Below are 27,358 nucleotides of genomic sequence, written 5' to 3'. Positions count from 1 at the left end.
CAAGCCTTGTACACTAAAAGCTACATAACATTTCCGAGAGAAATGAAGGAATGCCTACATAAAGGAAAGCTATACTTTGCTCGTGGGGTTGAAGACTCAATTTTGTTGACATTAATTCTCCCCAAATTGATCTATACATTCAGTGGAATACCAATAAAAAACTGAGCAGGCTGTTTTTATAGATATTGACAAACATTATAAAATTCATATGGAAATGCAAATGACCTGGCTTAGCCAAAAGAACTGAAAAAGAACAAAGTCAGCAGACTAACACTATCTGGTTTTAAGGCTTTGTAAAGCTTCAGTATCCAAGACAGTGAGGCACATTGATACAAAGACAGGCAAATGGATCAATGAAATAGAACAGAGAGTCTAGAAATAGGCCACCTGTATATGAACAACTGATTTTTTGACAAAGGTATACAGGCAATTCAGCGAAAAAAGGATAATCTTTTTGAAAAATGGTGCTGGAATGTTTGGTTATCCACATGCAAAACAATGAATGGACATATATATATATATATGTCAAAACTTGTCACTTTTTACACTTTAAATAAATAAATATATATATATATATAATTTTTTGTATGTCATTTATACCTCAATATAGCTGTTTAAAAACCATTAAGATTTACTTCTGAAAAATCAATGTATAATTTTACTGATGTTGTTGTCAGAGTCTCCCAAATCATAATCGGAATGGTGTCTGGGTTAGGATCTCCTATGGATATATTAATATAACAAGAGGGCAAAACTTGATCAAGGCAACCCTCTGCCTTGGTAACTTCACGCCAGGCTAAATTAAGATGCTTCCATTAGATTACTTTCTTTTGAACTCAAAAAATTTCTTACTATATTAGATGAGAATTGATGATCAGAACCAACTGTCATTTTTGCTAAAAGTTAAAAGAATAGTTTTTTAACTCTGAAATGAGAAAATAAATTCAAATTTTAGAAAGACACAATTCATGCCAATATTTTTTCCATCATCTTTGATCATCTGAGTTGGTACTATTACATTAGGCAGGAAATCCTATTGAATTTAATGCCTAATTATGCTAGGGAAATTAAATGATTCCTCGAATCACCCAGAGTAAAATGTTAACGGTAACAGTTTTAGTATATTCTGATATCCCAGTAGATATTAGAATAACAATTGGGCTTGGTTTAGTGCTTAAGAGATGTGTCGTTCAAAAGACCTGGGCTAAATGTCCATGAGCAATGCATGGATAAACAAAATATGATATACATTCTAAGACATATTATTCAGCCTTAAAAAAGAATAGAACACTGATACATGTGACAATATGGATGAATTTTGAAAACATGCTAAGTGAAATAAGTCAGACAAAAAAGGACAAGTATTACATGATTCTATCTATATGTGGTACCTAGAATAGTCAAAATCATACAAACAGAACATAGAATAGTGGTTACTGGGGGTTGGGAGGAGGGGGAAATAGGGAATTAGTGCTAAATGGGTACAAAGTTTTAGTTTTGGAAGATAAAAAACTCCTAGAGAGGGATAGTGGTGATGGCTGCACAACAATGTGATTATACTTAATGCCAGTGAATTGTACACTTAAAAATGGTTAAAATGGTAAATTTTAGGTTGTGTATATTTTGCCACAATAGAAATAAATAAATATTTTTTAAAAAGCCTCAGCTAAGAACTAGTTCTGCCACTTAAAAGTTACGAGATCTTGAGTTATACATGTAGAGAAGTCATGAGCTCCTTACGTGCAGACAGAGATACCAATACCTGCCTTTAGAGTTTTTGTGAGAATTAAATGAGATAAGGTATGCCAAGTATTTAAACGGGTATGTTTTGGAAGTAGTAAAAGTGAATAAATGGTAGCTATTTTACATATTTATATCTGTATCTCTAAGATTAACAGTTTGTTGAATGAATAAATGAATGAGTGAAGAAATGAAGGAATTGCCTGGCACTTTTTCCAGTGTATCTGAAATGTTAGAACAATAACAATAATATTTGCATAATGATTTAGAGTTCCTAGAGTGCTGTCACAAATGTCAGCTCGTTTGAATGGCATAATAACAAACGGAATAGGGCGGATGTGAGATTGCTGTTCCTGCCCACCGGGATCCTACAGCAGGGCAGCGATCAGGGTGCCTAGTACAATGGAAGAGTGAAGTAGTAAAATTAAACTTTAAACCCAGGTTTGAGTCCAGGGTCTTTTCCATAGACACAATATAAAATGACCAATAGGACGGGAAGATGTGCAGAACATCACATCACATGAAGGATTGGTAGGTAGTACCACTCTTTGATTCCTTTGCCCTAGATATCCTCCCTCCCCTCACACCTAAAAATTAGCTACTATGCCTCTGGCAATTAGGGGTTAAAGTGGGAATTCAGTGCACCTGAACTAAGGTATCTGGTGGAAAGTAAGAACCGGAGAAGGTGGGAAAGAGAGAAACCCGACACTGATTAACTCAAAGGAGGAAGGAGCATTGTCCTTTGATCTCATTCATGTGGCTATAAAAAAGCCCCGAAGCAATAAGGGAGACTGTTCCATTTCTTGGCCAATGACTTCTCCTAATGCTCAGGTCACTGTCTATATAGGATGGAAGATGGATAAGAAGAAGCTGGAAACAGAAAGGGAAATAGAGCTAGTGCAAGCTGGACCAAATTAGATCCTGACTGTGATTTTTGCTAGAAGTTGAGAATAGTGACTTAAGCAGTCAGTGAGGAAGGTACCAGCCAAGAAATGGAACTGTCTTCCTTCATCGCTGTGAAGGCCATAGCAGCGATGAAAATGAGACTATGGAGTCTCCCATGAAACTCTTCCTCCACAATTCCCTGGGCTGTCATTTTGTTTGTTTTTTTCAGACTAGATTTTGGGAGATTTATCTTCTACCTACAAAATACAATTTCTGCCCTTAAATTCTGCAGCTGAGGTGTGTGCCACATTCTCATGTCCTTTAAAATGTTAGAATTGAGTCATAAGAAAGCTGGATAGCCATACAATCACCCTGAAAAGGGCTTGAAGCAAAGCCTTAGTGAGATGACTCCAACCTCAAACTATATGGCAAGCACACGATTCTCCCAGTGCCTTCATCGTGATAGAGGTGATAGTACTGTAGTTTCTTTTGTTGCCCACCTGACGAAGATGTTCCTTCCGTCTCTAATGAGTGAGGATACAGACACATGTCATTGCTCCTTTCTCTCTACTCCTCTGACCTCGGATAGCATGCAGCCACATTCTGTCTCCATCGTTACTGCAGAAAGTGCTATCTTTAAAGGAAGATGGCTTTTGCAGTCATAAGAACTCCAGCTGATCTGGCAAAGGTTGTAACCTATTTCACATCTTAAAGAACTAATCTTTATTTGGGGGTGTCTTTAAAAAGCACCCGTCTACAAGTACTTGTTTCCTTAAGTAAAATTCGCCATATCCTTTACCACCATGCTTAAAAATACAATTTTAGGAAGCATAAATACTATAGATAAGATCTGAAATGCTCAATGTGAAGAATTAGTAAAATGTTACTAGTTGCACATGGTAAGAGTTTTAAAATAAACAAAAATTTCTTGAATGAACATCCATACTGTACAATATATTTTCAGATCACATCAGGTTGTTGGTCTACTAGAAGATATGGAGAGAATTTCACATGGATGTGAAATCATGATGGTTTCTAAGGCTACCAGTGTCCCTATCAGGGAAAGAAATATTTGTTCCTAATATTTGATGTCCTGCGAGAGTCTGATCACACAGTAACGGAGATGCTACTTTCACTGCTTCTGGGTGAAAGGAGCAACTGATGCATATAGAACTTTCATGACCGATAAAGGTGATAATGTGACAGAGCCTACAGGTAGTTCAGGGCCCCCTGGAGGAATGGAGTTCAATGTGGGAGGGGCTGTGTGCTAACAGGAAGTGTCTTAGAGAGGAGATGGGATTCAAAAAATTTGAAGGAGACAGTAGGTGGCCTAAATAGTAGGTATTTAGAAGGAGATTCTGGTGGACTGCATGGGGAGTATATTAGTTTGCTCAGGCTGTGATAACAAAATACCTCAGACTGGGTGGCTTAAACCACAGAAATTTACTTCCTCACAGTCCTGGAGGCTAGCAGTCCAAGATTAAGGTGTCAGCAGGGTTGGTTTCTCCTGAGAGTCTCTCTCTTTGGGTTGTTGGGGGCCGTCTTTCTGTCTTCACATGGTCTTCCCTCTGTGCCTGTGTCCTAATCTCTTCTTCTTATATGAACACCTGTCATATTGGATTAAGGAGTGCCTATATGATCTCATTTTACCTTCATCACCTCTTTAAAGGTCCTGTCTCCAAATACAATCAATTCTGAGGTACTGGGGGTTAGGACTCCAACACATGAATCTGGGGGGAGGGACACATTCATCCTAAAACAGAGAGCATTGTAGGCAGAGGCACAAAGACATGAAAGCATATGATGATAACAGTGTGTTCTGTAGCAGAAATGTAACGTGCTCCTTGGGGAGGGAGAGAGATGGTGCTGGAGAGGTAGATGGGGCTCATAGGTTGCATGGGCTTGTCTGTCAAGCTGAGGAGTTTGGGTTTTATCCTGGAGACTAAAGAGTCATGGGAAATTTTAAATTATGGAAATGGCACAAACATATTTGTGTTTTTGGATGCTCTACTTTGGGGATTGGATTGTAGAGAGGGAAAATGTTTGAAAGCAGGGAAACCAATTAGGAAGTTAAGGGTGAATCCAGAGGGATGGGGAAACTGGAAGGAGTTTTTAGGGTGCTATGCAGAGACTGGAAAGGAGCAGATGGTGTGGAAGAAGCTGAAGCTATAAATGAGCCCGTTGTTAGGACTAGGTCTCGATGGAAGCCAAGGGGGCGCAAGAGGCACAGAGAAGGAGATCACTGAAGAAAAGTGGAAAGATGCAAGGGTGAGTAAAGGCTCAGATAAGTTAACAGATGGAGGGGCATTAAAGGAGTCTCTGCCTGAGGCCTCTGTTTTTGCTTCTGCTGGGAGAATGGTGGATGAAGTCCGTGACTTGAAGAGAACAGTAAAGGTTTGGAGGGGCCACTGTGAATAGGAAGGGGATAAAATAATTTCTGAGCCACACTCAGTGAAGTGTATGGCTTTCATAGGAGAGGCTAGATGACGATAGTCCTGGAACAGAGAAACAGAACTCAGTGGATTTCTGTTTGGACAGCTGACAAACTTGATAAGGACAAAGTCCCAGGCTGAGGGAATTGGAGGCACTGGTGAGGGAGTTGCCCATACTTCGGGACCTGGGCCAGGGGAAAGAAAAGGAACTAGGAGGGGCTAGAAGTCTGACAAGCTAGGATGGTCGAGGTAGAGATAAGGCAGAAGAATGGGTTTAATGACAGACAGGACACGTGAAATGCAGGCATGAAGGAAGTGGTGGTGAAAACAAAGAGGCTTCTAATTAAAGATTTCAGAGGAAGAGCAGCTTTAGGTAGTGATGAGGTCCTGAAGTCAATGCTAAAGAGTGGTGACATGCTGAGGTTACAGGGGAGAGTTTGATACTAGATGTAAAAGGAAAATTCCCTAAAGATGCTGTCAACATGGCTCTATTGTTTGGCCTTTTTAAAATTTTGGGCTTGGGGAACTATTGGAAACCTCTGCTCCCTAAGGAACATGAAAGTGAAAAGACAGAGCTCTGAAAAGCAAGTACATCTGGGGACCATTAATTATATGTAAAAACAAAAACACCCTCAAAACAAGAAACAGGACAGGAGAGGTAAGCACTCTGCCTTTTGCGATGTTAAATAACTAGCTAGAGAGAATTTTGTGCCTAAATCTTCATAATAAGGCAATTTTATTTGGTTTATACTTCCTGTAAATCTTGAAACAAGAGAACTTTTAAGTTCTGTTATATAAATCCCCCCTACCCTTGAAAAACAGCTTGAATTCTCTTTTATGTTCCTGTCATCCTCCTGGGGTTACAAGTTTGATTAGTAAAGTGGACCTGTAATTTCTAACTTCACACTCTGTACTTTATCTAACTATTCATTATTTACCCCAATTTCTCCCTCTAGAAGTCAGTTTTCTTTTAGACAGCTTTCCTTTCCAAAAAAACTCTACATTATTAAAATAAAAACTAAAAAAAGAAAAAGCACTAACCTTGTTTATTTGGAATATTCTATAGGAATCTTTAAAGTGAATAAAGCTGGACACAAATGTTCATAGCATTATTCATAACAGCCAAGGAGTGAAAACAACCCAATTGTCTCCTACCTGATGTATGAATAAATAAAATGTGGTACTATCCATATAATTAACTATCATTTGGCCATAAAAAGGAACGAAGTGCTGATACATGCTACATCGAAGTGAGAGAAGCCAGACATAAAGAACCAACAGGTATATGCTAATGGTACAGGGTTTCTTTTTGGGGTGATGAGAATATTCTAGAATTACCCAGTGGTAATAGTTGCACATTGTGAATATACTAAAAAACAGAGTTGTGTATCTTTAAAAAATTAATTTTATGTTATGTGACTACTATCTCATTAAAAAAAAAGCAGTGAATAAAGCTACCAGAGACTAAAGTAAGGTCTATATGACCTACTGGACATGCTACATGGAAATAAAGCATTTACTCCAATTTAATGCCCCACGACTAGTTTATTTTGCCTTGTTATACTCATCTGCCATCCCTAAATGATCAAGTTATCTGATCTAAGACTTTAAAAAAGTCTTAAAAGGGGTCAATCTTTAAAAGGGGTCAAACTCATCTTTTAATCAGTTGGTCATATTTCCTTTTTGTTTGAATTTAAGATTTCTATATGCATTACACATTTCTTATTTATGTCCATTGTTTGGAAAGTCTCACTATACATGCTGGACCCTTAATGGTGAATCTGGGTCTACAGTCTGTAAGTCAAACAGCCAGGAGTGGAACAGATTGGTAATAAGTATTATACCACTTGACACACTCTCTTATACTGCTTTGGGAGAACCAGTCAAATGGTAACTGATTGAGATAACATTTTTTTTGAAGTAATATTTTATAATTCAAGCACAGTAGCTGATTGAGTCAAAGGAAATACTATTAATTTCTTCTTTACCAAGACCACTGAAATGTATCCATGGGAGGAGGAGGAGGAAGAAGAAGGAGAAGGAGAAGAAGAAGAAGAGGAAGGAGAAGGAGAAGGAGAAGGAGAAAGAGCAGGGGGAAAAATAAAAAGGAAAAAAAAAGAAAAAAAGGAAAAAAGAAAAAAAAAGAAAAGGAGGGAAGAAAGGAAAGAGAAAAAGGAAGAGGGAACTTAGCAATCTTCTAACTCTGGCTTAACATTCCTTGATGATCTGAAAAAGGGCTTGAGGTTGAGAGTGGCAGTGCTTGGTCTAGTCAGAAATCTACCCCACACTTATGTGCACAAACATATACGAAGAAAGGAGTCAGAACCCAGAGTTCCTGCAACTTACCCCAACCAAAGTAGCACTAGACTTAAATGTTGTGATAAAATTGGGGGCTAAAATTGGCCCCCAACAACTCCTGCCGTCCCTGAATACACACTGTGTTCCTCATCTTTTGAAGTGAAGTGTCTTAGTCATCTGGGGCTACCATAACAAAACTGCACAAACTGTGTGGCTTACATAACAGAAACTTATTTCTCAAAGTTCTGGGGTCTGGAAGTCTGAGGTCAGGGTGCCAGCATATCTGGGTCCATGAACTTGTGACTATGGCTAAGATTTGCAGGCAGAATTTTGCAGTACCAGCTGGTTTTTCTAAGCTGCATATGATGAAATAGGAATATAAAGAGTCCAAGCCAGGACTCTGCTGGCAAGGATCAAATCCACGGTGCTGCCAGCTAGATGATAGGGCTTCTAAGAATTTTAAGTGCACACCTCTTAAATTTTCTCTGCTAGACAAAAGGACTTCTGAGAATCTTAAGGGCATTGTTCCACAGCACCTGACTCTAAATCCAGGATAGAGGGGCTCTGTCTTACAGAGATTTATCAGTATAGCTTTTATATAAAAGAGTAGATTAAAATTTGATACACTGGAAGCACATAAAGTTTTTTTTTTTTTTAGAGGAATTACACAAGCATTGCCTGAAGAGACAGAGAGAGTCCAGAACTTCTTCTGGACAAGAAGCAGAGAAAACTACTCAGTTGCAAACACAGGCCATTTCTTTTGGAAAATGAAGAATGACTCAGAGGGTAGAGCCAAGCGCCTAGAGAATCTGAGAGAACTACTCTGAGCAAGCAGATCTGGGCCTTAATCAAGGAATGTTCTCTGATGTAAGAGTTGGAGGAAATGATAGCATATGTTTGGCTTAATTTCAGAATTACCATGGTCTGGCGACAGCCATGTGCCTCCCATCCTCCACCTTTTTGAATGAAAGTGTCCATTGTGATTTTCCTGTCCCTTTTCTATCATTGTATGGTTGGATGCAGGTGGGGCAGATAATTTGCCTTTTTCATTCACAAGTCTTTGCAGCCAAGGGCTGCACCATAGAGACCTGAAGAGCTTCAATTGCTCCTGGACCTCATTTAGCTGACCAAGTCTTGGACTTTGACCTGATGGCCTAAGAGTATGAGATTGTAGGGGTTCTGAGGAGTGAGTATATTTTGCACGTGGGAAGGATTTGAATTGTTGTGGCTAGAGGGTGGGACCAAAGTAGCTAATCTCCAATGAATGTCCCCGACAAACACTTCTCCTACTTGTATACTTGCTACTCTTCACATTAGGAGATGAAGCTTATCTCCCTTTCCTTGAGTCCAGATTGGCTTTGACCAGTAGAATGTGAACAAGATGACATTCTAGGTCTTCTGGAACTAAACCCTAAGAGAAGTGACAGCTTCCATCGCCTGTGGTTTCTGAAACGCTCCCTCTTTGAACCCAGCCACCTGCTGTGAGATGCTTGAGTGACATGGAAGGCCATGCAGAGAACGACCAAGGTGCCCCCCTAACCAACAACCCCGGCTGACCAGCACCAAATGTCATCTAAATGAGTGAGGCCATCGGAATCTTCTAGTGATCCCACTGCCTAGCCTGGCAATCCCACTTGAAGCAGAACTACTCAGATAACCCACAGAAATGTGAGAAATACTAAGTATTTGTGTTAAGACACTAAGTTTTGGCTAGACAGAAGACTGTAACAGAAGAGAACTACTAATATCTGTAGGATGCTTTCATCTTGTGCTGTGTAGCCTACTTGCCCCTGTACACACCATTTTCATTAGCCCTCGTAAAGCCTTTGTGAGGAAGATGGTGGTAGGACGAGGAAACTGAGGCTGAGACAGATAAGCTCATCCAAATGACATAGCTAGTAAGTGGTAACACCAGAGTTCAAGTCTAGAATATCTGGCTCCAAAGCCTGTATTTTTTTTTTAGTATACCATGACACTCACCAACATTTTGTAAAGGAAAAATTCAGGTTTAAATTAGTGAAAAATATGATTGGTGATTTTAAACAGTATTACTCTAGAACCTTTGATTATGGAACAGCAAATTCTTATTCTATATATAATGCTAATGTATAGAAAGCCAAATACTTGCTTTATCATAGTCTCAGTTAATAGACTTTAATTGAACTTAATTTCTTCTTTTAGCATGTCTTATTCAAATAACAGGAAGATATATTTGTTGCTTATTTTGATAATAAATTTTAATTATATTCCTATGGAAAAATCTATTGTTCTTGTTATTTACGAAATTCTTTTGTTGGTTTAGTGCTGTCAAACCAGCTGATGAGAATCTATTCAATACATTCTACTTTTTAAAAATTTAATATTTGTGACAGATAAAAAGTGCATCAGAAGATAGCTGCATTTGATTAGCACAATATTGCTGAGATTTTGACTTAAAAAATACTGTGGATTAGAACACTAACATTAAAAAATCTTCAAACTGGGAAGGGTGGGAAATAGCTCAGGGGTAGAGTGCATGCTTAGCATGCATGAGGTCCTGGGTTCAGTCCCCAGTTCCTCCACTAAAAAAAGAAATCTTCAAACAGCATGAAATGTCTGCTTCAAAGCCCCATATATAAGATGGAATCTGTGGTTAAAGAATAGTGATGTTTCTATACTTTTCCAAGGTAGCTCATTTCAATTTATTCACAAATGATTAGGTAGTTATATTTAGCTAACAATACTATACAAAGGAGTCTCTTAGCATTGTCTTTAGCAGTATAGTTCTATATAAAATGTGAGCAACGATTTTAGGTCAGATTGTTCCTTTTATTTGATTGCTCTAGACTTTCATAATTCATAGTCTGGCTCTTCTTAGGGTTATATTTCCAGTCGGTAGGGTCTTTACAACACTTTAATTGTGCACATTATCAGAAATGTTGATGGAGACAGCAGCAATAAGAAATCTGGCAGGCTGGTTCCTTTAGGACTGTGTCTCTGTGCAGTGCCACCATGAGCCCTTGGCTCTGCCCTAGCCACTGGCAGCTCTTTACTGTGACTCTGTGAGTGAGTGGTAGGTACTCTTGCACGTCTCTGAGACTTGCTCCCCACCTCTTTAATCTCTACTCAGTCCGTACAATTCAGTACAAGTGTCCCCTACTCCAGTCACTTTCAGTCCTGCAGTCTGTTCAGTCACACAACATTTACTCACCCTCAGTTTAGCTCTTGCTCATTCCACTGTGATTCCTTTGTCTCTTTTCCCCATGATGCTATGGAACCATTGAGGGAAGCAACCGCATTTTATCCACCTTTATCTCGCCATCCTTCAGCAGAGTACCTGGCACAGCATTAGATTCAGTAAATGTCTGTTAAAAAAGAGAATGAAAGCCTTAGAAAAGTACCTTCAAGGAGAACCACAAAAAAAACACTATCTTACTTTTTCTTTTTAATAGTTTTATTGAGAGAGAATTCACATGCCCTGTACTTCACTTCCTGGGGTTATTTATGCTATGGCGAACATTTGGAGGTAGTTGCAGTTTATTCTCCTTCTGACTCTCGCATATACTACAAATAGATTTTTTTTAACTTTTAAAAAAATAATGACAGTTTTCACACATACTGAAAAATATTCAACACCCTTTAAATTCTCAGAAGCCCTTCTTTCTTGCACAGCAGTTCTCAAACTTCAGCCGCATCAGAATTACCTGAAGGTTTTGTTAAATCATAGACTGGTATGCCCTTCCCTCAGAATTTCTGGTCCAGTAAGTCTGGGAAGGGTCTATGAACTAGCATTTCTAACAGGTTCTCAGAGGATGCTACTGTTGCTGATTGGGGGACCATGTTTTGAGAACTACTGGTCTAGCAGTTTCACCAATTATCAACATTTTGCAATATTTACCATTTATTCCTCCCTCCCTTCCTCTTTCCTTCTCTTCTATATTTTCTAAAAGCATTTCATCCTTAAATACTTCTGTATATATCTGAAATATAAGGCCTTTAAAAAATATTATAGTATCATCACACCTAAAAGTTAACACTACTTCCTTAAAATCATCTAATTGATAATCATCAAAATTTTCTGATTATCTCAAAAACATTTTTTAGGATTGGTTTGTTCAAATCAGGCTTAAAACAAGGTCAACAAATTCCATTTTGCTGTGACTCTTAAGTCTCTTAATGTAGAACAGTTGTCTTTCCCTGTTTTTATTTTCTCATGCCATTGACTTGTTGACAAAATCAGGTCAATTATCCTATACAATGTCTTACATTCTGCATATAGATAATTGCTTCTTTTTAGTGTAATTTAACTTGTCCTTCCACCCACCATTTTCCCTGTAAACTGGAAGTTAAAACTAAAGGTTCAATTAGATTCGGTTTTAGCTTCTTTAGCAAGAATATTTCATAGGCAATGCCAGCTAAGTTATGCTGCATCACATTAAGAGGCATACGATGTCTGGTTGTCCTACTTTTAGTGACGCTACATTGATTGGTAGATTTAAGTGGTAACAGATTAATCTTTAGCTTTAATCTTTTATAAAGTGAACTATCAGTCTTTCTCCTTAACAGTTTAATCATCCATTGATGAGCACTGCCTATACTACAAAATACTGGTTTTCTAATTCCATCATTCTTTTTACACTTATTAACTGGATTTTGCTCCTCAATTAGGGCTATTCACTGTATTTTGTACAGGACATGCAGGATAAGTTCTTTTTTTTTCCCTTTAAAAAAGGCAGCCCTAGCAAACTAATTTAATGCCCTAGTTACTTCTGAGGGTGACCAATAACTTTTTGTGTATTTACATAATTAATTAGCTTTCTTTCTCTTTTTCATATTGTTATGAACACATGGATTTTACACAGTCGATGTATTTCAATTTGTTGCAATCATTTTTCTTTTGGGTGTTTACATGGTTCCATATTTGGCTAAAGGAAGCCCAGAGGAAGTTGACTGTTGTATCATTTTGATAATGACCCCAACAGTCTTTGATAACTTCCTTCCTTTTAGGTAGAAGGCATCCCAGACTCATTTTGTACATTTTGGATCACAACACATTAACATAATCATTTGCTCTATAATGTCCATAAAATAGTTTCAAAATGATACCAATATTTTTAGTAATAATTAGACTATTGAATGAAATTAAAATTTTGCCTTTTTGTCCTTAGAATACATATTTCTAAGAAAATATATTCAAAGTCTTATGTTCTAAAAAACCTTAAAGTAGTTTTTCTCTTTGTGTGTTTGTATCACTAACTTGATATACAGTTAAGTTCATTTATTTTAAAACAGTCTTTTTGGTACTTTGTCAGGAAATGTGCTTTGTTTTATAAGCATCATTAGAAAACACTTTTCTTCAAGCTGTAATGAGAATTGAAGTTAAAAGACAGACTAAATGGGAAGAAGCACAGTTCTGGGACCTCATCTTCCTGCTTATATGCATCATTTAATAGTTCACCAGTAATTTCACAGCAATTCATCCAAGATTCCCTGAATAAACTGTTCCCTGACAAAACATTTTAATCATGGCATCAATTTAGATAATCCTGGTCATGTCATGAACACTGAAGTCTTAATGTTTCCAGGCTCTTGTTTGTCCCTGAATATCAAAGCCTAAAGATATACAGAATATGTCTTCCAATACTGTTAATAGTCCTATTTACTAAACTGAAATATTCATGATTAAAAAAAGAAATCCTAGCCAGAAGTTCCCTTTGAGGTCAACTTTTTTTCTACATGAAATATTTGAGTTAATCTTCAGCTCCAATAAAAAGCACACACAGACACACACAAACCCCTCTTTCTTCTTTATCTATACTGTTAGATCATATCATTTACTATGTGCAAAACATCATTTGGTTGTTGTGGAACAAGCATGCTTAAATAGAAAGTGGATCTGGAATCAGATGGAATTGGTTTTATATCACCTAATAGGTTACCATCTAACAACGAGACTATAATAAAACTGCCTAACTTTTTATGGGTTTGGTGTCCTGAGCTGTAAAAGGGTCATAGCAATCCATATTTGTAGAGATAGTAAATTAGGTCCCAAAAGTAAAGTGGCTAGGACAGTATCTGGCACACAGTAGGGGTTTACTATCTCCATTTTCTCAACCTAAATACCTCTTAAGACAAACAGAAGCAGAAAAAAAAAATCATTTGATCTTAAAGATGACTGTCGGTACAGCGCTACTTCCTCTATTAGGTCATTTTGTATAATCTGGCTCTGCTTTAAAGGAGCACCAACCTAAGCTGTTACTGCTTCAATTGGCCAGGAAGACACAGTATTGAGCAGTCTCTTCAGCTGTCAGACAGGATATCCCAAAGACAGCTTCTAGAAGAAGACTGCTCAGTAATTTTTCAGGGTCACTCAAGAAAACCTACATGTTTCATCCCACTCCTTGGAAATCTTTCCCTCCATGTGACAAGGTATTTTCTCATCCAGAGTAAAATAAAGCACGAGACTCTCAATTCTAAATTTCATCTTGGTAGTGAGACATCTGGTGAGAGCAATGCGTTCCTTAGATCAGTACTTTTTTTTTTCAGTGTTAAATAATCATTTTTCTCATTAGACAGCTGTTAAAAAAGCAAGGGAAGAGAGCACTGTTCAACTGTGCAGCAAAAGTACTCCTTCTAGATCACTATTTAATAGCAACTTTCAAAGAGTTGATCTCCTTAGAGCACATGTTCCAAGAGAGTTTAATGTGTATTATATGAAAGCACAGGTACCCCTTTGGTAATGCTGGGTTAAGGAGATTTAACAGGTCTCTTTATTACAGAATTTCTCAGATCCTTAAATATACTAATGTAATTACAGTCTCCCAAAGGGGGATGCAGAGTGCAGCACTTCCTAAACTTATCTGAGCCTAAATCCCTTGCTCCACAGAGCAGTGTGGAGGGTCACTGTTCCACAGAACACACTCTGGGAAACGATATTTTATAATTCAGAACTACAGAGAAGAGGAACATGGGGCCAATGGGCCCTCTCACATACACTAATCATTTTCAGGACAGTATAAATTCTTCTTTGCTTTGGCTATTGCAACCATTGTTTGGCTGTAAGAAATAGAAATCCATTGCAAACCAAATTAAACAGAAAATGGAACCCTTGGTAGAACACACGGCTGTCTCACAGAGTCCAAGGTCAGAAAGTATAAATGGCTTTAGGAGAGCTAGACTGTAACAGCAAAGTCAGAATTTGTGATTAAAGGACCACATGGATAATTGATTACCTACCCTTTTCCCTGTCTGCCTGTTTTGTTTTTCTTTCTTTCGAAGACCTTTATCTGTACTGTCAATCAAGTGTCTGACATAACCTGAGTCTATGTTCCCTTTAAGCAGTCCATAGCATTTATTGCTATGTCCGAAGTCCAACTTCTTAAGAGAAGAGACTCTTGATTGCTCAGCTTGGGATGGGTTTTCACCCACCACTAGTTCAATCTGCTGTGGCTGGAGAGTTCCTGTGCTATAAATAGGAAGCCCTCAGATGGATGAGGGGGCACGGATCCTTCTTAGAAGGAAGGGGCCACGGGATAAGGAGGAGCCACCAAGTAATGTTAGTCATGGCTTCTTTATAAGAATCATCCTAGAAAGAAGGGCACCCGTGATTGCAGTATTTCATAGACTGATAATAGCAAATTGACTTACAAAGAATGTCCTTCATAGAATTTATTTGTGAATCTATTATGAATATTATATTAGGTATTATCACTATTTGTTAGTATCTAATTCTCCTCTACTGCCAGGTACAAGGATTCCTGTCCCTTGAAATTTGATGTGGCCATGTGACTTCACTTGGCCAATGAAATGCCACTTTGTGGGGAGAGCACTTTGATATGGAAGGATTTGGAGAGACTGAAACAGCCTGTAAGTGACAAGCCAACTCATGGATATCCAGCAGATCCCCAGGGACTTATGCAAGAGAAGTACTTTCATTCTGTAACCCTCCTGACATTTTGGAGTTGTCAGTTATTGTATTATAATCCAGCCTATCCTGACTAGGACAAATATTCTCTGAAATGAACAACACAGGTTCAATACTATATTGAAGGTGAAATGTTATGCTAATCTGGTGTTAATGTGAGAGGCCATGAGTTTGGTGATGCAGGCCTATGTACAAGATTCCCCAATTTTCAGTTCAACTGATGAGACTCATATATTTTGGTAAGTAATCATCATTTTCCATGACTGGAATTTTAAGCATCTTGTAAAGGTTAATAAAAATATTATTTTCACATGCTGTCATTTTATAACACCATTAAGTGTTATCAGAAGATGGTCAGTTTTCTTCAGTGTTTTCTCAGTGAACTAGATGTGCCAACATTTATTACACTTACGTACATTAAATCAGATGACCACCAATGCCACTGATTCCTTTCAGAATTACCATTCTGTGCTCAAGCTCTCATCTTGAGAAAATGGTTCAGGAAGTGTAAGTGGACACAGGTGTCCTTTACTTCTACAACCCTGATTTTGCTCCATAGCCCTCACAGTCATGTGCCTCAGAGGAAGTTGATCGCTCGTCCAGCCCCAAGGCTGGGCTGAATGGCCTCAGGCCATTCCCTCTGCCTGTGTTTGATTCAGGTACAGGCATGAGAGCCCATTGTGCCCAGTCGAAGAAGTCTTCTGGAAGGTTTCTAAGACAGATTTCCTTCTTTCCAGGAAAGCGGTAGAGGAAGAGGTGGTTTCTTCCCTCTACCCTCTCTGAATATGTGTTGCTCAGAACTGCCACAGCAGTCTTCTTGCTGTTAACCTGAGGATGAAACCAGAGGATGCCTGGAGAAGACAGAACTATGATAAGGGAAGAACCAGGATCCCTGAAAATAGTGTTGAGCTACAGAATCTATCGGTCCTGAAGTTCTCCCTCTCTGGACTTTGTGACATAGGACAAATTTCCACTGAATCAGAATTTCTATTACTTGCAGCTAAAAGCATCCTAGCTAATACATTAATAATATTTTTACTTTTTAAGATTAGCATATGCCTTTTTATGTTGCCTCTGAGAAAACAGTAAGTAAAATTTTCTTTTAACATTTTCTAAGTCTTTATCCATGAATTACAATAGAGATTAGATAACAAAACTCTAGCAGTGCCTGCGATGATAACTGGACTCTTTAATCAATCAACTTTCTTTCAAATACCACGAGCAATTCCAGAATAGAGAGCAGATGGTTAAACATGCTTTACTTCACAGGTAACTTATGGTCAAATATCAAAGATTCAAAATCACGGTCTGTCAAGTGGAAGAATGAAAATTGAAAATCTGCTTCCTTGCTGATGCCTGACAGGGTCTGAGTACTGCTGGTAATGGAACAGGGAAAGGGAATGATTAAGCACCGCCTTGTATATAGTATCAAAGTCCTGCAAGTAAGTGAAAATCAAGGTGCTGTATTTTAAATCTTCAAATTGTAATTAAAGTACTTAGGTATCCTGCAGATTTTTACCAGGTTCTTAGATAGTTATTTGTGTAATTACTGTTTGCCTACCTGTTAGGTTGCAAGCTCCTTGAGGGCCAGAACCATGTTTATCTTGTTCTTCACTGCTCTAATTCCTAGAGCAATGCCTGGAATAGGTACTTAAGAATATAATTTTATATGAAAAACAACACAAAGTGAAGAACAGGATATTCTAAATATATGGGACTCTTTTCTTGACACCGGGTATGACAGAAACCTTAATGTAGAGAAAAAGAAAATCTGATACAGATAACAGAGAAAATGCTATTTAGTAACTCTATATAGGTACTTTTTTTTTAATTGAGATAAAATTGACATATAACAGTGTAAGTTTAAGGTGTTGATTACCACAAGTTTTAGCTAGCACCTCCATCACCTCACACAATTATCATTTTTTTTTGCGATCAGAACATTTAAGATCTAGTCTTTCAGCAGTTTGAAAGTATATATATATATAATACAGTATTGCTAACTATAGTCACAATGCTGTGCATTAGATGCCCAGAGCTTATTTATCTTCTAATTGCAGGTTTGTACCCTTTGCCCAACATGCTCTCAATTCCACAGCCTCCCTCTTCCACCCTGCACAAGTTACTTACTTATTTATTTTTTTTGCAAGCTGTTCCCTTATGCTGTAAAGTTATTATTAGGACTCCATTTCCCTTCCAGTGTAGTTACTACTATTATCTTGCTATCTGTTATGCCTGTAACAGATGTTAACAAGGTTAGCCAACAAGTGTAGTCCAGTCCTGCCAGCCCATGGTGAATGTGTCACGTCTGCATTTTCTTTCTTTCCTTCTGATCCTCTCTCTGTAAACTCTTCCTGTCTCCTGTCCCTTGGCTTTCTGTGCAGGATCACTAAATCTCTGGATTTCCAACTGAGCTACTCTGTACTGGGGGGTAAATTACTGACTCCAAGCCACTCCCTAGATCCTGTGTGATCTTTGGTCAACTCACTTGATCCCTGGTTACTGGCTGGGAAGGAAAGAAAAATTATGAAAGGCTAATAATAGCAAAGAGTGAAAAATGTGAGCTCTACTTTTTTTTCATCCCATTCATCTTTCCTTGGCAGCAGCCTTATGTGGAGCTGATCTGATGGCCTAGTCTCATTCTTCCTCTGACAGAGATTTTTTTGCTCCATTTCCATCCTAGACCACTCTGATTCGTTCCTCTAGGCTTCACTCAATCACTGAGCCCAACAGGTCCTAAATAGACTTCTCTTTGTGCAAAAGGCTCAAGGACAAACTTTCCTGTGTTCAAAGTCATTTTCTTAGGCTTGGCATTAGTGTTAACTCTTAATATCCTGTTTGTCTCACTGAGTCTTCATTTATCATGTAGAAAAGAAGATGCATACTAGGATTTTCTCTGAGAAACCCTGCTTCATCAGTAGAGAGAGGTAACTCACACAGATGTTTCTACTGTGTGACCACTACCCACATGAACAAGGCTGACTGGACCCTTAGCAGAACTTCATCTAAACTGGGCCAATCAGATTCTCTTTCTTGTGACTATGAATTGACCCCCAGTGACTGCGAGCTAGTCACATTTCCTCCAGTGAGCTGGAAATGGAGTCCTGTTTTTGGGTAACCGTTGGCAGCAATTGGCCACTCCTGAAACCCTGTCTAGCTCACTGACATCTGCGTGAACTGCTTTAAGGCACTTTAAAGGTAGTCAAAAGTTCAAGTTAAAGATGTAGCTGCAAATACAGAAACAAGGACTCGACAGTGTGAATGGAAGAGAATGGGTAGATCACAGAGATATTGAGATTTAAGAAATAGTGGGATTTCACCAAAAGACAGTAATAAATTGAAGATAATTCAACTACTCCACAAGTGGGGAACATTTTCAAGTGGTATTGGAGTGGCTGGTTGCTGGGCAGATTGGACTTTCTGGGATTCTGAGCTTTTTAGGTAATGGTTCCTCTCTTTTTTCACAAGCAGCAGTGTGAAAGCCAACTATAAAAACGTCACTACTAAAACAGTAAACAACTTAGGAATTACTTTGTTAGGGCTATTCATAAGAGTTTATACTGATGGTGGGTACAAAATGTGGGCTAGTTAGTTTCTTTCTGTTTCGTAGCTATCATGCACCCAGACACTTTAAAAAAAATAAATATAAGGTTTTGGGGACAAGGGATCTAGATTGAGAGAATTTAAATAGTAAATAGTGCATATTTGCCAATTATATAAAGAAAAAAGAATACAAAACCAAAATCAAATTAAGTTGCCTGTGTCCTTCAAAATTTCCAAATTTACAGACAAAGCTTTTTAACTTGTCTCAGTGGACCACTCTCATAGGGCTAAGGAAAACCTTAATGCAATTTTACTATAAATAATGGCTCAGTTGCTGCTTATAAATAGTCCCTATTAGAATTTTGGCTGAAAGAGAACAGATTTTTCAGTTAGACTGGGGCTTGAAATCTGGCTTCTGCCATTTACCAGTTAGTTGTGTGACTCTATCCAAATTACTTTTTTTTTCTCTTTTTAACCTTTCTGATACTATTCCCTCATCTGTAAACTGGGGATATCAGCCAACTCATATCTTTTCCTTTATTAGGAACTATTTTTTTTTTGAAAGAAGCTTCCAGTGTCACAATTTCTGTACGAGTATTACATTCATTGGAACAAATACTTGAAAGCTCGTTGAAGGCCAGGACCTGTATGAATGAATTCCTTCTACATATGGAGCTCATAGTGTAGTCAGGTGTGGGTGAGATAAGATGAAACCCTAATATTAACAATAGTCTTTATTATTGTTTATGAGGTTTTCCTATATGTGCCAGGTACTGATGCTGCAAGTTTTACACACAGTATCTCAATTTAGCCTCATAACTTGGTGAGGTGGGTCTTAACGGCCTCATTTTGTCTAGGAGGAAATTGAAGTCCAGACAGGTTACTTTGGCTAGGGTCACACAGCTGAGTAGTGGAATTCAGATTGGAACATACACGTCCCAGATTGGAATTCCAAGGCCCCTGTTCGTAATCACCCAGAGGAAAGGGGGGGTGGGGTTGGAACTGGCTGTATTAAACGCATTCTGGGATCCAGCACCTATCAAACGCCTGTTTAACAATAAGGTGACTAATGTCTCTTTAGATATTAAGCTTCCCTTAGCTCTTTTTTCCTTCAGTAAAGTTTAACAGCTTCTCACCATGTAGATTGACTGCAGAAAGTTATAGGAATTTAAGACGAGCTGGGGCCGTGGTCCCCGACGACTCAGTTGGCGGCCAAGCTGGGCTGGCGAGGCTCATCGCCAGACCTCAGGCGACCCCTCTCCAAGTCCGAGGGTGCTTCGAGGTCCAGCGGGTGAAGTGTGGGGCCGCAGAGCGGCGAGCGAGCGTGTACGGGCGACGCGGGGCGTGCACCGTGAGGAAGCTGAGATCTGGAGCCGAGTAGCCCCACGTGCAGAGGGCGGAAGACTCGCGCTCCGGGGTGGGATGCGGTCAGGAGGGCCCAGGCGGCTGCTCCCGCTCCCGCCCTCTGTGGGGCCGCGCGGCCTCTCCCACCCTGCTCCCGCCTCCCGGGCAGCCGGGTTGGTGGGCGGGGCGAGAGGGAGCGCGGGGCGGGGCGAGAGGGCAAACGGGGTGGGCCGGGGCAGGGCGGGGCGGGGCGCGCAGCCTGCGCGCAGGTGCCGCCGGGCTCCCGGCCCGCCCGTTCCGCTGCCGCCGCCGACGTGCGTGCCGCTCGGCGGAGGGGCCGGGCCTGCGCTCTCTCCTCCTTCCTCCCCGCCTCCCGCTCCCGACAGGACCCATCTCCTGCTGCCGTTGGGACCCCGTGTCATCGCCCGCCCCGAGCACGGTGAGGCCCTCGGGGAGCCTCCGGGTATGCTCCCCGCCGCGTTTTCGACCCCATGGCCCGTTGCTCTGAGGCCCGCGTCAGGCCAAGGCCGCGTGGCCGGGATAGGGCGAGGGCAGCGGGCGGCGTGGGGTGTATGGATGAATGAGGCGCTCTCGGACTAGGCCGCGCGTCCCGAGAGCGGCCCACGCCTCACCCGGCACACTCTGGGAAAAGCCTTCTCCGGAGGCCGGGACGACCAGTGGCCCAGTCCAGCTGGGGAAGATGTTGGGTGAGGCCCCGTTTGGGTTGGGCGGCTGGCCACCCCTCGGTAGGAGGCCAGGGGACTGAAGAGTTCTCTGCTCCTGGAGCTGTGCCTCGGAGACCTGGAGTTTGGCTGGGAACAGGTGTGAGTTAAGACCCTGAGAAGGGAGATTCCTAGCCCTCGGAGTCAGGGATCAGAAGCTGGGATGAGCAGGGCCTCAGCGTGGCCCCGGAAGGTTCAACTGGAGCCAGAAGACAGGGACAGTTTGAGTTTCCAGCTTATAAAACGCGAGGTTAGCAATCCTTATGAGTTCAGTTTGCAGTACTAAAGTGGAATCAATTCTACACTTAGGAACTTGGAGTCAGGTTGGCAGGGGCCAAGAATGTTTCGACCTGTAACAAAAAGGGGTAGTGAATCCATTTACGACTAGAAATAACCGAAGGGTAGATCCCAAAGGTTGCTTGAGTGGACTGATGAGTTGTACCTACAGTGCCAGAGGTAGAAGAGACTTGTTGGAAAGACCTTGATAATACCGGCATGTGTTCATTCATGTGAAAAAATGGTGCTTGTCGGTAAATGGGAAAGAACAGGTTCCAGATTAAGGGGAGGAGGGGAATGGTTTGGTGGGCGGTGACTCGGGTTGCTGGTGGTTCTAGAATGGATTTGCTTTGACACTCTTACCTATGCTCCTGCTTCCAAATACTTTCATTCGTATAGCGACACGTCAGGTTAAGAAAGTATTTTGTGAACAGAGTAGCTGGAGGATTGGCAGCTAAATTTTATTTTTAATTTCTGATGCCACATATTTTTTAGATTAGTTTTTCCAGGACTTCTCAGGAGTGACTGCTTTGACAACTATCAGAATTGGATCTGTTAACAGAATTTTTTTTTTTCATTTTTGTTGAAAAATAAAGTGAATTTAGCTCTGTGTCAGTTTTGAATTGATATATACAGTATGCTTTATTCTTAATCTGTTATTCAGTAATATATTTTGTGTGATGAAATACGTTTTTGCTCAATGAGCATAGTAAAAAGTTTTGTTCAAATGTGTGTTTTGACATTTCAGATGCCTCCCAAAAAGGGAAGTGATGGAATTAAACCACCTCCAATCATTGGACGATTTGGAACCTCCTTGAAAATTGGTATTGTTGGATTGCCAAATGTTGGGTAGGTGGATGTTGGGCTTTTCTCATTTTCATCTCGTAAATATTTTGGCTCCTATTGTAGAAATGGGAACTCATGAGATAATTAAAATTTAAACTGAAGAAAATAGGCTAGGAAGCTGGAATATTAATATGTTGCAAAACAAGGTTTTCATTTAGATGTATCTTATTTTTGGTTTTCTACACAGATACTGTGTTGAAATTTGTTACTTATATTGTGTGTCTTGCTAAACTTGGAGGAAGAAGCAATGGGAGTTTAAACATCAAGTTGAACCAGATCAGCTCTGTTTGCTTGAAACACTGTTGGGAGACACACAGTATTGAATTTAAGTGGAACTAGAGTAGTTTAAGTTAGATTGTTGTGCTGGCTGGCTATGTAGGGGTCCTAGGTTGGCTACCAGAGGCCATGAAGTAGGATACTTTAGGAAATAGTTTTAAAAGCCCCTTTATACATTTGAATAGATTCTCGGGAGATCAGGAGTCAGATGGCTGAATTTTTACTGGAGAAGAAGGTGACAGTTTTAAACTTAATATTGGAATTTGCTAGATAAAAGGGTATCTGTTACAAAGTGGTTACATCTGAAAGTTGTGAGAGCAGAATTTTGAGTTCTGTAATGTTTAAAATTAAAGTGAATTATTTATCACAAATAACACAGTAATAGGAAATGTTTTTGGGGTTTATTATACAAATCTATATACATGCAACTTGGATGTTCAAAGTCTACTTTATCCTTATTTGCCCTTCTGTTTTAATGCCTTTTACTAATATTAAAATGTAAAATGTCTAGAAGTAATTAGGGTATACTAAGGAATAACAGATCCAGTATCGATTTTTTAAAGTGACTGAAAGTATTTTGTTATGTGCTTTTTGGGCTTTTAGTTTGGCAGCAGGTAGGACAACGGAGTTCTTTCATGTGTCCCTTGGAGTCTCTGTCACAGAGATTGCTTAGTGAACGGAGCATGGTGTGACCAAGTAAGGCAGTTCTGAAATTCTTGTAATGCAAAACATGACAAGTGTGGCTGTCCTAATTTCACTCTGGAGCCTGAGAGGTTTGCATTTTGAGGGGGTTTCCTGCTGTGATATAGGCTGCTTGGAAAGTAAGACTAAGTGGAGAGTGGGAATATAAGCAAAACAAATAATTAAGCAAAGTACTGTAGGGTGCTGTCATAAACTTGAAAGCAAGATATGATCATTATGTATGTGTGTGTATTGCATTAGTAAGCAAGACAGTTTTCAGATATTAACATACTTCTCTTATTGTAGAATCATTGCAGTCAGTGCAGCTTGACTTTAAATGGGACTACTTTAAAATGAGGCATCTTAAAAAGTGTTTCCTGTATGAGCTTTTTAGCTTAGAGCATAATAAAATCAATATATATATATGTAAATAATTAAAATATTTTATTATCTAGTATAAATGTGCTATTTATGCCTTTAAATTAAATACTTTAAATACTTTCTCCCAGTTTTATTCAGGTATACTTTATAAACAGTAAAATTCACTCATGTTAATAATGTACAGTTTGAGGAGTTTTGTGTTTGGTTATGAACACTCCTTTTTACAGAATGATATTATATTACCTGTGTCAGGTGCAGGTTCTTTGTAAGCAACATAGATTCTGGCTGTCTTAATCAAGAGAAAGAGACTTATTGGAAGGAGAGCGTTGAAGGCCAAGCTGAACAGCCAGACCTCAGAAAGAACAGGAGCTATGGTAGTGCTGGCAGAGATGGGTCCACGTGGAGCTCAGCCATATGAACTGAGCTTCTGGGTGTTTCCCATCTCCTGCTATCTCTCCAATGATGCAGATTCCTGTGTAAGAAGATCTGATTGGACCTCAGGGTAGACCTACAAGACATTGTTTGGGGAGAGGGGTCAATTCTCTAAAGGATGGCCTACTGATCAAAAATAAGAATATTTAAAACAGAAACCATCTAAAGAATTTTGTGATTTTTAGAGAACTGAATGAATAAGAAGTTTTGCTTTTTAGTAACCATAAGGCTGATTACCTAGAAACTTAGAGGTAATATTCATAGCTAACAATAATTGATATTTATTGAACACTTACTATATGCCGGTCACTCTTCTGAGAGCTTTATATGTATTATATAATTTAATCAGTGGTTTAACCTCTTCCCCCTCCCCTTCCCATTAGAATTTAAATTCCATGAAGGCAAAGATTGTCTTGTTCTTGTTGTTATAGTCCTAGCACCTAGACTGATATCAAGAACTTCATAAACACTCAGTAATTATTTATGAATGGGATAGTTTTCCACCCTTGATGCCATGTGTAGGTTTAATGATAAGAAGGCATGTTTTAATGACCACTTTTAATGAAATGGAAAAAATACTAAACCAAGAGTGTGAACATTTGATTTCTAGATCTGTTCTGCTTTTTCTTAACTGAATGACCTTCATAAATTAGCTCCTCTTGGACCAGTATACTGCTGTAGGTGTGAGGCTTGGAGGCTGTTGGGGAAAACTACTTTTTTTTAAGGATTTATTTTTTTAGAGCAGTTTTAGGTTCACAGCAGATTTGAGGGGAGGGTGTGGAGATTTCTCAGATACCCCCGGCCCTTATACAAGCATTATCAACATCCTGTACCAGAGTGGTACATTTGTTATCATTGATGAACTTACATTGACACATCATAATCACCCAGTGTCTGTAGTTTACCTAAGGGTACACCCATGGTGTTGTACTTTCTATGGGTTTGGACAAATGTATAGACCTTTGTCCACCATTATAGTATCATACAGAGTTGTTTCACTGTCCTAAAAATCCTCTGCTGCTCCTATTCACATACCCTCCCAAACCACTAAGTTCTCTACTGTCTCCATACTTTGGTCTTTTCCAGAATGTCATATAGTTGGAATCGTACAGTATGTAGCCTTATCAGATTGGCTTCTTTTACTTGGTAATATGCATTTAAGTTTCTTCCATGTCTTTTCCTGAGTTAAACAGCTAATTTCTTTTTAGTGCTGAATATTATTCCATTGCCTGAATGTACCATAGTTTATTTATCCATTCATCAACTGAAGGACATCTTAGTTTGCTTCCAAGTTTTGGCAGTTATGAATAAAACTGCTTGCTATAAACATCCATGTGCAGGTTTTTATGTGGACATAAATTTTCAACTTGTTTGGGTAAATACCAAAGAGCATGGTTGCTGGATTGTATGGTAAGAACATGCTTAGTTTTATAAGGAACTTCGGAAGTGGCTGTACTATTTTGCATTTCCACTAGCAATGAATAAGAGCTCTTGTTGCTCCATATCCTTGTCAGCATTTTTTGTTGTCAGGGTTCTGAATTTTGGCCATTTTAATGGGTGTGTAATGGTATTCCATTGTTTTAATTTGCATTTCCCTGTTGACATATAATGTGAAGCATCTTTTCTTATACTTATTATTTGTCATCTCTGTATTTTCCATGGTGGGACATGTGTAAGGTCTTTGGCCTATTTTTAAATTAGGTTGCTTATTTTCTTATTATTGAGTTTTAAGAGTTCTTTGTATGTTTTGGTTAACAGTCCTTTATCAGATGTGTCTTTCACAAATATTTTCTCCGAGTCTGTGGCTTGTCTTCCCATTCTCTTGACATTGACATTGTCTTTTGCAGAATAGAGGGTTTTCAGTTTAATGAAGTCTGACTTACCATTTCTTTCATGGATCATGCCTTTGGTATTGTATCTAAAAAGTCATTTCCATACCCAAGTTCATCTAGATTTTCTTCTATTGTCTAGGAGTTTTATAGTTTTGTATTTTATGCTTTTTGTGATCCATTTGAGTCAATTTTTGTGAAGGAAGTACGGTCTGTGCCTAGATTCTTTTTTTTTTTTTTGGCATGTGGATGTCCAGTTGTTCCAGCACCATTTGTTGAAAAGACTATCTTTGCTCCATTGTGTTGTCATTGCTTGAGAAACTACATTTTGGTATTCCAGGCTTCTTTACTGTGTCATGGGACAGCTCTTCTCATTACTACCATTGCATGAGATGCGATGTGGTTCAGTTGAGGATGTCAGAGAACCCCAAATAACTTTTGCTTAAACAGACGTTTATTTTTTATGTAGAAGTGTAAGCTTTGCAGTCCTAGATTGGTGACTTGCTGTATGAAGTCCTTGAAACCCCAGCTCCTTTCAACTCATACCTTGGCAATCCCAGAGATGTGGCCTTTCATTTTCATGTTCCAAAGAGTTGTGAATTCCATACAGCTGGTTATCTGAAGGTCAGAGGGCCAAACAACTTTCCCTGAAGTCTATTAGGGACTTCTTTTTTTCTTTTTTACAACCAAGGGTAACTTTATTTTTGTCATAATCTAGAATAGGGACTTTTTCTTGTAAGCTACCACACTATGCTTCTGGTAGCATTCCTTTGTCCAAATGAAGTCATAAGAATTTATTTTCAGGAAAGGCTAGGAAATGTAGTCTTTATTTTGATGGCCATATGTTCAGTTAAAAATTCTGTTACTATGAAAGAAGGAGAGAATGGATCTTGGGAGACAGCTCAATACTCTATTCTAATACTCAGCAGTTGCCCTAGGGGAGTATTTGTCTTGCTTAGTTCATGCTTCTGGGAATGTCCTTTGGTTGTTCCTACAACTTGCCTTTTTGCAGTTTGCCAGAGACCAACCATAGTCTTTGAAACCTATATCCTGTTGTTGAGGAAAACATTGTAAGAAATGCTTTAAAACAATCACAAGATAATTATGTTCAGTGTTTCAGTTATCTATTGTTGTATAGCAAACCACTTCAAAAGTTTGTGGTTTAAAACAGTAACTATTATTTCTCATTATTCTGTAGGTTAGTTGGGTGAGTGTCTTAACTGTTGGTCTCACTTGGGATCCTTTATGTGGCTGCATTCAGCAGGTAGCTAGTCAGGATTGGAAGGTCCAAGATGGCTACACCCACAGGGCTGGGACCTTATCAGGTTGGCTAGAAGTCTGGGGATATCTTCCTTTACTTGGCTTCTTGCTCTCCAAGTGGTCGCCTGCCCAAGCTTATTTATAGCATGGTGGCTATCTCCCAAGAGAGGGAAAATGTGACAGTGGCCCAGGACACTTCTACCTATTTGTTTTGGTCAAAGCAAGTTGTGACACCAGCCCAGAGATAAAGAAAGAAGGGAAATAGAGTGAGCCTAGTGTTGGGAGAAGTGGCAAAGAATGTGTGGCCATCTTTAATTCACTGCAGTCTCCTATTTTCCTAATATAATTTGTGTGACTCCCATTTGTTCCCTGGGGAAGTCTTTCTGGCTGATTCTTAGCTTCTTGTTCTTGCTGAAGGGGTTCCATCTTGATTGATTGAAGAAACTCACCGGAAGAAGATTATTCTCTAAGTGCTTAAAAAATAACTGGCTTTTTAAATGCATATATTTA

The 27,358-nt window shown here is 39.3% G+C and overlaps 1 protein-coding gene and 1 long non-coding RNA gene across 3 annotated transcripts in view; one reads left to right on the top strand and one right to left on the bottom strand.

Annotated features, from left to right (window-relative positions):
- Positions 1-20,136, bottom strand: part of LOC140696398 (uncharacterized) — a 28,507-nt gene extending 8,371 nt beyond the window's left edge. Inside the window, exons 1-2 of the long non-coding RNA XR_012072672.1 lie at positions 19,938-20,136; positions 10,546-10,699 (exon numbers count right to left, since the gene is read on the bottom strand). This is a non-coding gene — a long non-coding RNA (uncharacterized lncRNA). The remainder of the gene's footprint in view (positions 1-10,545; positions 10,700-19,937) is intronic.
- A 274-nt stretch (positions 20,137-20,410) lies between these two features.
- Positions 20,411-27,358, top strand: part of OLA1 (Obg like ATPase 1) — a 145,275-nt gene continuing 138,327 nt past the window's right edge. Inside the window, exons 1-2 of one of the 2 annotated variants that reach the window (XM_031678336.2) lie at positions 20,411-20,584; positions 21,892-21,992. In XM_031678336.2, coding sequence (XP_031534196.1) covers positions 21,892-21,992 — 101 coding nt within the window. In that variant the 5' untranslated portion in view covers positions 20,411-20,584. Of the gene's footprint in view, positions 20,609-21,891; positions 21,993-27,358 lie in introns of both variants that reach the window. The other variant, XM_031678337.2, reaches the window with a different exon arrangement.

Source organism: Vicugna pacos, chromosome 5 (assembly GCF_048564905.1).
Source record: "Vicugna pacos chromosome 5, VicPac4, whole genome shotgun sequence".
NCBI lineage: Eukaryota > Metazoa > Chordata > Mammalia > Artiodactyla > Camelidae > Vicugna > Vicugna pacos.
This window is presented reverse-complemented; position numbering and strand designations above follow the sequence as displayed.